At 42.1% G+C, this 14,889-nt stretch overlaps 1 protein-coding gene across 1 annotated transcript in view; it reads left to right on the forward strand.

The window, feature by feature from the left end:
• cdin1 (CDAN1 interacting nuclease 1) overlaps positions 1-10,169 on the forward strand; it is a 281,300-nt gene extending 271,131 nt beyond the window's left edge. Inside the window, exon 11 of the mRNA XM_039741407.1 lies at positions 9,559-10,169. Within this exon, the coding sequence (XP_039597341.1) occupies positions 9,559-9,700 (142 nt within the window). The 3' untranslated portion in view covers positions 9,701-10,169. The remainder of the gene's footprint in view (positions 1-9,558) is intronic.
• The last annotated feature ends 4,720 nt before the right edge of the window (positions 10,170-14,889 follow it).

Raw genomic sequence — 14,889 nt, forward strand, 5'->3', positions numbered from 1 at the left:
AGTGGCTGCCTGGCACTATCGTGGTCTGATCTCTGCCATTATTGCTGATGTGACCTGGAGGAGGCAGGCATGTATGCAAGTAAGTCTGAACCCTGGCACCGGCTCAGGTGTTTAAAGATATAACTATTCATGCTGTAATCAAAACAGAATAGTGACTCCTGGTGATGTGTTGTATGTTTCTTCTCACAGACATCTGTGCTTTTTTATATACTTTTATTTTGTTGTTTGTGCAGCTAGAGTGATTTATTAGTTATGATCAACAAACACTTTAAAACATTACAGGAAATATTCAGAATTTTACTTTTAAGTATTCAGGCAACACAACCATCATTACTTTACTAAGAATGACTGAACATAGAGAGCTGGGAAATGGAGGCGATAAGGACATGTCCCAGTGAGAGCAAAAAATCATAGCAGCTGACCATTTTCTGGCCAATATGCAGTCACTGAATTGTAAAGCAGATGACATGCAGTCAAAACTGACAACAAGGAGTGACATCAGAAAATGCTCTGTCTTTTATTTCTCACAAACATGGCTAACTGCTGAGACACCAGATGCTGCAATGCAGTAAGATGCCATTACAGTCTTTTATGGAGAACTGCCAGGTAAAAACAAAAGAAGAGGTATGCGTTTTATGGTGAACACCACAAATTGTAAAATTGTCTCTGAAAACTGTTCACCTAATCTGAAATATGTATTGATCAATTGCCATCCGTTTACTCTTCTGTGGAATTTCTCAGGTGTTTTCCTGATGTTTGTTCATGTTCCTCCACAAGCCAACATGAGCAAAGCACTGAATGATCTTTACAGAGCAATTACAGAATAGGAACGTCTACATCCTGAGTGATTATTTATGAACGGAGCAAACTTAAGGAGTGTTTATCCTAAGTATAACTGTCATACAGTATCACTTACCCCATGAGGGGTGCTAATACTCTGGATCATTGCTAAACCCCAATTAGAAAGAAATGCATACCAGTGTGTACTTCACCCACATCTCTGACAGTCTGCTCTCCTGGCAGTGATCCTTCTGCCAGCGTATGGGCAGAGACTGACATGTGAGGAACCAGCAAGTACAGTGCTGGACTAAAGAGGCAGGAAAAGCTTTAGGATTGCTTTGATTGTTTAACAAGACTCCTTATCAGATCTGGATGATTATGCAGGTGTTGTAATGGGATTCACTTCCCATGGGCTTACCACCTATGGCAGGGGCCAAGGAGGTCGGGTGCAGTGTGAGTTGGGTGGTGGGCGAAGCCGGGGACCTTGGCTGTCCGATACTAGGCTACAGAAGCTGGCTCTTGAGACGTGGAATGTCACCTCTCTGAAGGGGAAGGAGCCTGAGCTAGTGAGCGAGGTCGAGAGGTTCCGGCTAGATATAGTCGGGCTTACCTCAACGCACAGCTTAGACTCTGGAACTAATCTCCTTGAGAGGGGCTGGACTCTCTACCACTCTGGAGTTGCCCCCAGTGAGAGGCACAGAGTGGGTGTGGACATACTTATTGCCCCCCAACTTGGAGCCTGTTCATTGGGGTTTACCCCGGTGGACAAGAGGGTAGCCTCCCTCCACCTTCAGGTGGGGGGACGGGTCCTAACTGTTGTTTGCATGTATGTCCCGAACAGCAGTCTGGAGTACTCTCCCTTTTTGGAGTCCCTGGAGGGGGTGCTAGAGGACATACCTTCTGGGGACTCCCTCGTTCTGCTGGGAGACTTCAATGTTCACGTGGGCAATGACCGTGAGACCTGGAAGGGCGTAATTGGAAGGAATGTAGCCCCCCCCCCGATCTGAACCCGAGCGGTGTGTTGTTATTGGACTTCTGTGCTGTTCACGGATTGTCCATAACAAACACCATGTTCACGTATAGGGGTGTTCATATGTGCACTTGGCACCAGGACACCCTAGGCCTCAGTTCGATGATTGACTTTGTGGCCGTGTCGTCAGACTTGTGGCCACATGTCTTGGACACTCTGGTGAAGAGAGGGGTTGAACTGTCAACTGATCACCACCTGGTGGTGAGTAGGCTTCAATGGTGGGGGAGGATGCCGGTCAGGCCTGGTAGGCCCAAACGTGTTGTGATTGTCTGCTGGGAACGTCTGTCAGAGTCCCCTGTCAGAAGTAGCTTCAGATCCCATCTCCGGCAGAACTTTGACCATGTCCTGAGGGAGGTGGAGGACATTGAATCCGATTGGACTATGTTCCATACCTCTATTGTTGAGGTGGCTGACTGGAGCTGTGGCCGTAAGGTGGTCGGTGCCTGTCGTGGTGGCAATTTTCGAACCCGTTGATGGACACCGGTGGTGAGGGATGCTGTCAAGCTGAAGGAGGAGTCTTACCGGACCCTTTTGTCCTGTGGGACTCTGGAGGCAGCTAATAGATGCCGGCAGGCCAAGAGGAATGTGGCTTCGGTGGTTGCTGAGGCAAAAACTCGGGTGTGGGAGGAGTTTGGGGAGGCCATGGAAAACGACTTTCGGACAGCATCGAAGAGATTCTGGTCCACCATCCGGCGTCTTAGGATGTGGAAGCAGTGCAGTATCAACACTGTATATGGTGGGAATAGTGCGCTGCGGACCTCGACTTGGGACATTGTGGGTCAGTGGGGGGGAGTACTTTGAAGACCTCCTCAATCCCACTAACATGCCTTCCAATGAGGAAGCAGAGCCTGGGGACTCGGAGATGGGCACCCCCATCTCTGGGGCTTAGGTCACAGTGGTGGTCAATAAACTCCTTGGTGGCAGGGCCCCAGGAGTGGATGAGATACGCCTGGAGTTTCTCAAGGCTCTGGATGTTGGACTGTCCTGGTTGACATGCCTCTGCAACATTGCATGGACATCAAGGACAGTGCCTCTGGATTGGCAGACCAGGGTGGTGGTCCCCCTCTTTAAGAAGGGGGACCAGAGGGTGTGTTCCAACTACAGAGGGATCACACTCCTCAGCCTCCCTGGAAAAGTCTATTAGGGGGTTCTGGAGAGGAGTGTTCGTCGGATAGTCGAACCTCGGATTCAGGAGGAACAGTGTGGTTTTTGTCATGGTCGCAGAACAGTGGACCAGCTCTACACCCTTAGCAGAGTCCTGGAGGGTGCATGGGAGTTTGCCCAACCAGTCTACATGTTTTTTGTGGACTTAGAAAAAGTGTTCGACCGTGTCCCTCGGGGAATCCTGTGGGGGGTGCTCCAAGAGTATGGGGTACCGGACCCCCTGATAAGGGCTCTTCGGTCCCTGTACAACCGGTTTCAGTGCTTAGTCTGTATTTCCGGCAGTAATTCAAACCCATTTCCGGTGAGAGCTAGACTCTGCCAGGGCTGCCCTTTGTCACCGATTCTGTTCATAACTTTTATGGACAGAATTTCTAGGCGCAGCCAGAGTGTTGAGGGGGTCCGGTTTGGTGGACTCAGGATTGGGTCACTGCTTTTTGCAGATGATGTTGTCCTGTTTGCTTCATCAGGCCGCGATCATCAGCTCTCTCTGGATCAGTTCGCAGCTGAGTGTGAAGCGGCTGGGATGGGAATCGGCACCTCCAAATCCGAGACCATGGTCCTCAGCCGGAAAAGGGTGGAATGCCCTCTCAGGGTTGGAGGCGAGATCCTGCCCCAAGTGCAAGAGTTCAAGTATCTCGGGGTTTTGTTCACAAGTGAGGGAAGAATGGAGCGTGAGATTGACAGGCGGATCAGTGCAGCATCCTCCGTGAATGCGGGCTCTGCATCGGTGTGTCGTGGTAAAAAACAGGACCTGAGCTGTAAGACAAAGCTTTCAATTTACCAGTCGATCTACGTTCCTACCCTCACCTATGGTCATGAGCTATGGGTAGTGACCGAAAGAAAGAGATCGCGAATACAAGCAGCTGAAATGAGTTTCCTCCGCAGGGTGTCTGGGCTTTCCCTTAAAGATAGGGTGTGAAGCTCAGTCATCCAGGAGGGGCTCAGAGTAGAGCCGCTGCTCCTCCGCATCGAGAGGAGTCAAATGAGGTGGCTCGGGCATCTGATCAGGATGCCTCCTGGACGTCTCCCTGGTGAGGTGTCCCAGACACGTCTAACCGGGAGGAGGCCTCGGGGAAGACCCAGGACACGCTTGAGGGACTATGTCTCCCGGCTGGCCTGGGAACGCCTCGGGATTCCTCCGGAAGAGCTAGAAGGTCAGTATTTAATACTGTTATAATAACAAAGTTAACCACCAAACTCCTCAATTTAAGACGCAATGTCACCCTTTCCAAATGGATTTTGGACTAAGCATGTAAGAATTAGCAGCATCACATCCTCCATGCTGAACCTCATCACAGATACTCCAAAGAACAGTGTACTTAACCTCTTCTGTACTCCTTGTTCACTTATGACAGTGTGACTAGACAAAGCTCCAACTTTATCATTATATTTGCTGGTGACACCACCATCACAGGCCTATTCACCAACATTGATGAGATGGCTTTCAGAGAAGAGGTCTACTTGAAGAGGTCTAGGTGTGGCAGTAATCAGGCCTGGGGGTGGCTACAGAAATTGAACTCAGGTGTGATACACCACAGTTAGGTTATTTTTTAACAAGGGGGCAATTACTTTTTCACACAGGGCCATGTAGGTTTGGATTTTTTTTCTCCCTAAATAATAAAAACCATCATTTAAAAACTGCATTTTGTGTTTACTTATGTTATATTTGACTAATGGTTAAGTTTTGATGATCAGAAACATTCTCTGTGACAAACATACAAAAGAATAAGAAATCAGGAAGGGGGCAAATAGTTTTTCACACTACTGTATATCTATATATATATATATATATATATATATATATATATATATATATATATATAAATTGGTGTACGGTGGCGCAGTGGTAGCGCTGCTTCGTAGTTAGGAGACCGGTTAAAACGGGTCCTCCTTGCGTGGAGTTTGCATGTTCTCCCTGTGTCTGCGTGGGTTTCCTCCAGGCACGCCGGTTTCCTCCCACAGTCCAAAGACATGCAGGCTAGGTGGATTGGCGATTCTAAATTGGCACTAGTGTGTGTTTGTGTGTGTCCTGCAGTGGGTTGGCACCCTGCCCAGGATTGGTTCCTGCTTTGTGCCCTGTGTTGGCTGAGATTGGCTCCAGCAGACCCCCGTGACCCTGTGTTCGGATTCAGTGGGTTGGAAGATGGATGGATGGATATATATATATATACAGTTGAACCTCGAGATATGAGCACCTCGTTCCAGCACTGAGCTTGTATAGCGAATTTCTCATATCTAGAACAAACTTCCCTATTGAAAATAATGGAAATCCAGTTAATCCGTTCCGCACCCCCAAAAATATCAACATAAAAATCAATTTTCCTAACAAATAACACTGATAAATAATATATACAATTGGAACCTCGGTTTGCAAGTAACTTGGTTTACGAGTGTTTTGCAAGGCAAGCTCAATTTTTTAAATAATTTTGACTTGATAAAACGAGCGATGTCTTGCAATACAAGTAGTATGGATACACTTTATCTGCTGAGCGTCATGTGAGCATAACTGAGCTGATGGTTCTTCTCTCTCGTGCGCATCTCTCTCTCCTTATCTCTCTCTCTCGTGCGCATCTCTCTCTCCTTATCTCTCTCTCGTGCGCCTCTCTCTCCTTATCTCTCTCGCTCGCTCATGCGCGTGCTTCTCTCTCTCTCTCTCTCTCTCTCTCCTTTTGAGGGCAGTCGTCTCCTATTCTCCTTCTGCATGTCCGCGATATTTTTGGATACGCTTATACAGTGAACTGCTACAGCGAAACAATGAAATCACAAGCGCACAAACGCGTAGATCTTCACGCTACGGGAGAAAACGGAAACATTGAGTGAGCTGACGAACTGGCAGCGTCAGCTTGGGTGAATCCCCGAGTCAAGGCGGATCGGGAAACGCGTCACGCATAACCACAGCCTGGCTCGTGGCTCGTGGCTCGTTACTAGATCCGAATTTTTCACTCATACTTTCCTCTTATCTTGAATTTCTCGTATACAGAGGTGATCGTATCTAGAGGTTCCACTGTGTGTGTGTGTGTATATATGTATGTGTATATATATATATATATATATACTATATATATATATATATATATATATATATATATATATATATATATATACTGTATATATATATATATATATATAACATATAGCTGTTTCTCATGGCTTCACCTGCATAGTAGTGAAACAGAACAAACTTTAAAAATCAATAAATACAAAGGTTTCGCTAGCTAAACAGAGGCAAGGTCTGCTCCAAAACAAAGAGGTAGACTGACTCCCTGATCTTGATGTCACGCTTCACCCTCCCTTTGGCCCACTGTCTCTCTCTCGGATTAGCGTGAACTATGATTCTTAGCGTGATGAGTAAAGTCGCAAAATCAATCGGAAAGCTCAAGCAAATTCGAGAAAAAAACCTGATCTAAATCCGTTAAGTAATTCTCTTGTTTGCTAGCTAAGTGGATGTAAGATACGCCCTGAGGCTGGTGCGTGAGTGAGGCAGTCCCTACCCCCCACCCCCCTTCCCCTCGGCCCACTGTGTATCTCTCAGATTTGTGCAAATAAATCGGTACCACAAGTGAACTATGATACTTAGCACGATGAGGGAGGTTGCAAAATCAACCAGAATGTTCAAGCAAATTATAGAAAAAAAAGCCCAGTCTAAATCTGTTAAGTAGTTTTCTCGTGAAAGTGGACAGACAGGCAGACGCTGGATTATATATATATATAGTTAGATATATATATATAGATATATATATTTTGTGTTTCATACAGCTGCTCATCTGATCTGAATAGCATCACATACCTCAGAAGTTAACCTTGCTTTAGTCTGGCTGCCTGTCACTAATATTTCAGTAATAGAGTTAGTGAATAAATGTACATGCACAACTAAACATACATACTGTACTGTATATGAAAGGATAACAGCCAAGACATTTCTCACTTGACTGCTAGACACATAAAAAAGGAATGTCTGAACTAGACTTCCCTGATACAGCTTTTGCTATAAAAGTGATATTAATTACAATTTATGGTGAAATGCCTTAATCCATGACATTGCAATGAACAGAATTTAAAAACACATACTGTGGACAATCCATAATGGATTGACATTATTTTACTTTTTGTGTTCCAGAACTCTTTCTTCAGTATTAACTCCATAGTTCAGTCTTCATTTCATATAGAGAGATCACATGTTCTCCCCATGTCTGTGTGAATTTTCCCCGGATGCTCTGTTTTTCTTCCTTGCAGGATAAGCTAACTGGTCATTCTAAATTTTCCATGTGTATATATGTGTGTGCAGGCCTCTGATAGACTGGCACCCCATCCAGAGTTGGTTACTGCCATGTGGCCACTGCTGCCAGCCCATTGCAGTGCTAACTTGGATGAAGTGGGTCTGAAAATGTGATCTGTTATCCTGGTCCTTGATATCTGACTTCTCCTAGTAGCCGCCAATGTACTTCTGTCCATGTGAAAATGCTAGAACTACGGCTGTTACTATTTTTTCTTCTCCTACAGTTATTTCAAAACAAATGTTCATTACTTTCAGACTGGTACTGTATGCTAATATTTTTTGTTGAACTTGCATAAAATAATTATTGAAGCAAATTGGGTTAAGAAAAGAAACATGCATAAAATACACAAAAACACATGCACAGTGCTTATCAGAAAGTACCTGGAGAAGTTTTTTTTTTTTTTTTGGTCCCTTAGTAAGTCTGAAATTTTTTCGTATGTAGGCAGAGTTTAGAGCATGGTTGTTGAACTCCAGTCCTGCAGGGCCACAGTGGCTGCAGGTTTTCATTCCAACCATATCCTTAATTAGCGACCAGTTTTTGCAGTTAATTAACTTCTTTTGTCTTAGTTTTAATTAAATTGACTCAGGTCCCTAAGTTGTTTCTTTTTCCATAATTAGCAGCCAAAAACTACTGAGACACAAAATAAGCCACCACATGATCAGCTCATCTGTGCCAGTCACACAATATCTGAAAATAAAGAAAGGTGAAGGTCTCAGTAAGGTTGATCTCCCAGGTCACCAAAACACTTTGACGTGTTCTTAGAAAAAACTGAAAAATCAACAGTTTTAGAAATGTCTGCTGTGGTAGAATGAGAGCAGCAACAAGCCATGGAATTAAATAACGAGTTTAATTAACAGCAAGAATCAGCTTCTCATTAAGAGATTGGTTGGAGTTTGAAATCCCAGTTTAGCTGGTCATCTGTTGGCTCGTTTCACATTTAATTTCTGTTTGGCTGTCATTTAATGAAGAAAAGAATTAATTCAGAGGACTGAATACTTAAAGACAGGGCTATTAAAATGAAGGGAAAAGAAGTTAATTAGTAGGGAAAACTAGTCACTAATCAGGAAAAGAGTTAGAATGAAAACCTGCAGCCACTGCAGCCCACCAGGTCTGGACTTCGACACCCCTGGTTTAGAGGGTGGACAGTGTGTTTTAAAGGATAGTATGTGCAGTGTAACCTACTGAGACAAGAGATGCCAACATAATTCACAATTTTAGAAGTTTTCAGGCTGTTATAACTACAAATAATTGTTAAATTTTACCCTGCTAAACTAAACTAAATTATTGGGACAGAGTTGCTACCTCTCTTTCCCTTAAGAATCTAAGGTGGCAACAAAAGGTATTGCTCAAAGTTGTTTTAGAGATTTTATTTTGAGTCGAAAAAATTAGGAAATGCCAATTTACACCGAGGGGCCATGGTTGTACAGTGGTTAGCACAGATCCAGCATCCTGCTTTTCACTTTTGTGCCATGTTTATTATGGCGTTTTTTACCAGGTTATTCATTTTTTTCACTCCGTGTCTTGAAAGCCATGCATATTAGTTTGACTGAATTGTTCCAAATTGGGCGCTGCAATGCCCTCTCACGTTATCCAGGTTTGGTCCCTGTCTTGCCCATAAAGATTTGTGTTTTTATTTTTTATTTAATAAATTTTTAAATATGCATATTCTTCTCAGGTAAGTAATTACAAATATTAACAAGAGCCTTTTATACTTCAAGCACTTACAAAGAGCCCCTGTTATATTTTTTGCCTCTATCTTACTCTTTCTAGGTAGGTTATCGATGATTTCAATTTTTTAATAGCATGTTTCTCTATGTGATCAAAGCAGGATGTGGTGGTTTATGTTGACTTATCATTGTCATCATCTAAATAACTAAAAATGCAAATAAGAAAAGTAAAGTAGGAAAACACCACATAGGCATTGATCAGGCCAAGGATCAAGCCAGGGTTACAGGAGCTGCTAATCACTTCACCACCATATTGACCAAACCAGAGTTTAGGAAATAAAATGAAAAACAACTGAGGCTCAAGGGTGCTGTCTACTCAGGGGGTCAGTTCCAGCCTTTCACCCAATGTTCCTAGACATACACCGGCCTCTGCAGGACTATAATGGAATAAATGGGTTCAGAAAATGGCGCAGTATTTTGTGTATTTCGCAGAAATTCAGAGAATTATTTAGGGAGGCGGCACATTGTGACCACTTGGCAAAAGAAGCCCTTGTAGTGGCCTGCACAGAACGGTCCTGGAAAAGCTCAAACAAAACGATGTGTTTGTCTAAATCTCTGCTTTCTTCTCTTTATCTTTCAGGTTTGGGCCTGGACTAGTTATCTACTGGTATGGATTTATTGAAGAGCTTGATTGTCATCGTGAACGTGGCATTCTGCTGAAGGACTGCTTCCCTTCAGACATCGTAACGTTATGCCATAGTGCAGCCCCGAGTCAACTCTGAAAGAAAAGGGAGGATGAATCCGGAAGCAATGTTGCTTTCCTGCAGTGCAAACTACTGGCAAGCATCTGCCCTGAACTCCAGATGAACTCCTGCTGTCTGGACTTCTGCTAATAGCCGCGCTCGGAGTTTCTGCTTAACCTCAGTGCCATGCTTGTGTAAATGGCCAAAAACCGACAGACACGTCCCATTCGTTATCGCCAATTCTGTCTCTGTCTAGTGGAGTAAAAGATAGTAGTAAGCATTTTTACTTCCCTCATGCCAGACGAATTGTAAGATTGATCTTTAAAGTACAATGGATTATTATTTTTGTAGCCCTTTGCTGTTGTAAGCAATAATGGCGTCTCATTGTTTCTTGTAAGCAAAGCATTTTATACTTCAACTGTACTATCAACCTTTTTTGCTTTTTTGTCCTGTTCGAGGTATAAAGTGCTGTTGTTGTTATCATCACGGAGATAATACTCACAAATAACCCACCTAGCCTCTTTTCTGTGCAATTTATTTTACCCCTGCTTTTCCCCATAATCAAATATTTCACTGTGGGGTCTGCTATAGTCAAATGATTTGCCTTAAAGTTTCTCTTGTTGCTGTCTCTGCTAACATTTCGTTTTTGTTTGTTTAGATCAATTGTAGTCTAAGCAGATGTTTGTTTTTTTGGAGTGAGACATATGGGGGTTATAGAATCAAAATTTAACTTTAAAGGCTTTCTTATTGCTACAGGAACTTCATATCCGTGCCTTAAATTTGTGTGATACTCAAAAGTTACATAAAATTTTGAATGTTTGATTGCTGCTGTTCTCTTCGTTGTTGTACTCTTTGGAACTTGAACTTTACAGCCAGGACTTCTTTTTATGAGGTGGTCTCTAGTGAGTGCTAATGGAATAAACATTGCCAAGCCGGAGAACAGAAGTGTGCATAAAATTGAATGATGCTTTCAGTGGCGTATACGGTCTTGCCATAGGGGTCTTTTGCACTGAGAATAAAACCCTTTATGTTACACCTCATCACAATGGCAGCCCATGTTAGACTGGCAAAATAACCCCATAATAGCATTGTGTGTGCATTAAAATAAATGATTTATAGAGACAAGTTTACAGAGTACTTTGTAGCAGAAAATTAATCATCTTCACTAAAGTATAAAGAGTCAAGAGCCTGGTCTACAGGAACTGCTTGTATTCTGTTACAAAAGAAACCCAGGGAGCTCAACTGAATCAGCTTTGTCCTGCGCCCAAGTCACTCGAGTCAACACCAGGAGTTATTCAGATTTGTCAGTCACTTGTGTGCTTTTGACGCACTGCTGCCCACTTGAAAACTTTGCTTCTGTGCGTGTATTTTTAGCACATTTTCTTTCACACTTTTAGTCATAGGAAGTGACTATCCTCCTGACAAGCCCCTCCGGTGTCAGGCTCAAATATTGGCAATTGGTGGCGTGTATTTTTTTACCTTTGACCTTTTAGCGTTTAGACCAATCCTGTTCAGGAGCTTTGTCGATAAAGTGCAATAGGTCAGTCACACGAAGGTCACAGAAAATACATAATTTCCTTGGTCATGCCCTTCCAGAATGATACGTGAAGTGTCTCTAAGGGCGTAGTTAACATTTCATCATGGGATGTCATGCACTGCTTGCACTTTACCTTTTTTCTTTTAAAGTGATTGCATTTAAGTGCCAGAAAAGTTTAAAAGGGGGAAAATGTAATTTTGAATTAAACCATGAACAGCAGATTCAGTTCCTCTTGTGTGTTCTCCTTTCCTGCTATTGTTCAAAAGGTGGCTATTATACAAAGAGCAGCTTAGGTCATTACTACAAATTAGACCACACAATACAAAAATAAAATCTATTTTAGAAATGTATTAAAGAAGTCTCGATATAGCTGACAGTTTCCACCCTCTTAAAATACACATAACAACAATGGGCTGCATTAAATCTTTCTTGTTTCCTAATGGTTTGTGTATTTCTTTTCTTTTTTTTTATTTTAGATGTTGTGTTTGTCATGGTTAAATTGAAATTATAGATAGTATCCAGCTATCTTTGTTTTATTCTATTTTCAACATTTTAAGGCTTTCCAATATTGTACAGCACACAGAGTAATGTTTGCTTTAAATGAAATATCACGAAAGACGATGACCATCAGAATTTCTTAAGGAAGTGTTAAAATGTACCTATTTAATTTATTGCTACTTATGTCCTATCATTTTCTTTGTTGAAGTTCATCTAACAACAGGCTACTTAATTAACTGTATATAAATATTTATATTTTGTGTATAAAAAAACACATTTTGCTACTGTTCTGGGGTCAGCCATGTTTCTGAGAAACCAAAAACACTTTAGTTCCTATGTCTCTCTCTGCGAAGCCTGCCTTCCTCCAACACATATTTAATATATATTGTACTAGACATCCCCAGCGGCTCTGCCCGCATAGTAAAACAGGACAGTGAGGAGGGCTCTGCCCAGCTCTCTATTCCTGACGTCACTCTTCCCCCTCCTCTCGGCCCGCAGCCTCTGTCTCAGATTAGCGCAAATATATCACTACTGCAAGCGAACTATGATTCCTAGCGCAATGAGAGAAGTCACAAAATCAATCAGTATGTTCAAGCAAATTATAGAAAAAGAAAAGATCTAAATCCGTTAAGTAGTTCTCTCATTCGCTAACTAAGCGGAGTTAAGGTTACACCCTGAGGCAGATGCTTAAGTGAGCAGGACCCCGCAGCCCGATGAGTCTCTCTCGGATTCGCACTAATAAATCGGTATCGCAAGTGAACTATTCTTAGCTCGATGAGAAAGTTGCACAATCAAAGGAACGTTCAAGCAAATTATAGAAAAAACCCGATCTAAATTCTAAAATCATTAAGTAGTTCTCTCGTGAAAAGTGGACAGACAAATGGGTCTAAAAAACTAAGAAATTTCACGCTTGGACCACAAAATTTTTAAAACCGTTTCTTAGCGAGCACCTATGGGGCAAGGGTAACCTACATTCCAAAATTTCAAGTCCTAGGTCCTCATGGTTTGGGAGATTTTGTGATGAGTGAGTCAGTGGTATTTGGCTTTTATATATATTACATAATACATTCCTTATAGTTAAATAGCATAACCAGTACCTATGATGCCGTCATGTTGAGAAATCAAAGTCAGTAGGCAGTATCAGGTGGATTCTATAGATGTTTGAACAATTCACAGGGAGATTAGAGCAAGCTCTTAATCTTTGAATGGCTTTGTACTCAGCAGGACAGTGAAGCTAAAACACCCCAGCATGAGTGTTTCAGGAGCAGTAACACTCATGGGGTTTACAGGTAGGTAGTCATCTAATAGCTTACTGTAAAATGTGTGTCAAAAGAGTCTTTTTCACAATATGAAACTCTTCACCCTTCCTTGTCTACTCATTTTGACATAAGGCAAAAGGGGGTAGAGCTGGGGAGAGCAGGAATCGTGATAAAGAATCACATGCTCTGGTGAAACCTCATCAGTTGAAGGATATGTTTTGCCAACTAGCTCCGATATAATGGTGTCTGATGGGTATTCTAAATTCAGACTTGTTGCCATCTTCAAAATGGCAAGTTTTTAACAGGACAAAATATCTCAACATCTTTGTCATTCAAGTGTATAGGGTGGTCCAGATCTAATTATGCAATTTTCATTACGCTATAACTTATTAATTTATTGTGTAGAAAATCACCCGAAAAATCCCGGACCATCGAGAAGCGTGCAAACTGACGACATGAAGAATCGTGTTCACGCTGAACTGGAATTGTCCCTGCATAAATCAAAGTCATCCAGACGATCTAATTCTGCATAATTAGATCTGGACCACCCTGTATTGCATCATGGTAGCCCTCGCATGTAAGGGAATTTTTAAACACTTTGATGTTCTTTGCCATAAACCTAGGGAATTCCTATAATGGAAACAGAAACATACAGTGGGCTCCAACCATTTTTATAGAGTAGAGATTCTCTTCCCAGAATCGGGGAGATGCTCTGGAGTTGATCCATCCATGTGTCACACTTTTTCCACTTTACAACAACATTTATTTCTATAGCACATTTTCATACAAATGGTGGAGCTCAAAGTGCTTTACATGATGAAGAAAGAGAAAAAAGACTAAATAAATAAGAATATAAAATTGGGGAACACTAATTAACATAGAATAAAAGTAAGGTCCAGGGAGGACAGAAAGAAAAAAAACTCCAGACGACTAGAAAAAAAAAATAAAATCTGCAGGGGTTCTGAGGCCACAAGACCACCCAGTCCCCTCTAGGCATTCTACCTAACATAAATGACCTCACAATCAGTCCTCATGGTATTCAAGGTCCTCATGGAAGAACTTGATGATGAAGGAGCACAATGGCTATGAGGTAGGCAAATGTATTAAGTTCATACATACTGTTTTATCTGGTTATTGAGAATCGAAAACGAAAGCTGAAATACTTTTACAGCTAATTTTACTTTACTTGTTAGGACATATAAAAACTAAAGAAGGTATTAAGGTGTCAGTGCTGTAGAGATAAATTTGGTATTGAAATTCACTGATGATGTGATAAGTGCTAGTGGCTGTAAAGCAGAATTCTTTTTTAAGTGTATTTTCTAAAATTACATTGATATAAAATTGCTTATTAATGTAAAGAGCATCTGGAAAAACCTATGAGTGAGTTTGTTTTAATTGTAAAAGATTGTATTCATGAATCGTAACATATTACAAACATTCACTGTACAGTAGAACAGCATTTGTGTTTAATGTGTGCTTTCCTCATTTTGCAATGGGTAATATTTTCCACTATATTCCTCATGGATCTGGAGCCTAGGGTGCAAATCCCACACCCCATTGTTACCTCTTTGGAGTGTGCCCGTACTCTCCGTATCGCCATGGGTTTTCCTGTAAGTAGACTCTGCTTTTCTTCTCACGCAGTGTGCAGGCTACCTACTTTGAGATTTGCAGATGTGTTCAAGAGGCCCCTCACATAGACTAGTGTCCTATCCAGCACTCTGCCTTGTACCTGAGTGCTCCCGGGGTAGGCTCCAGTCACTGGGACATCAAACTGGCGGTATTGGGGGAGCTTGAGAATGTCATTATTATGTTATCACATACAATGCCTGTTATATTGGAAAAGTGGGCTTAGAAAACAGATACATGGATGAACTGTGTGTAAAGCTACTGTGAATGCATATAATATTAACAGGATATTTGCTAGTACTCTGTCA

This window comes from Polypterus senegalus, chromosome 18 (genome assembly GCF_016835505.1).
Source record: "Polypterus senegalus isolate Bchr_013 chromosome 18, ASM1683550v1, whole genome shotgun sequence".
Taxonomy (NCBI): Eukaryota; Metazoa; Chordata; class Cladistia; order Polypteriformes; family Polypteridae; genus Polypterus; species Polypterus senegalus.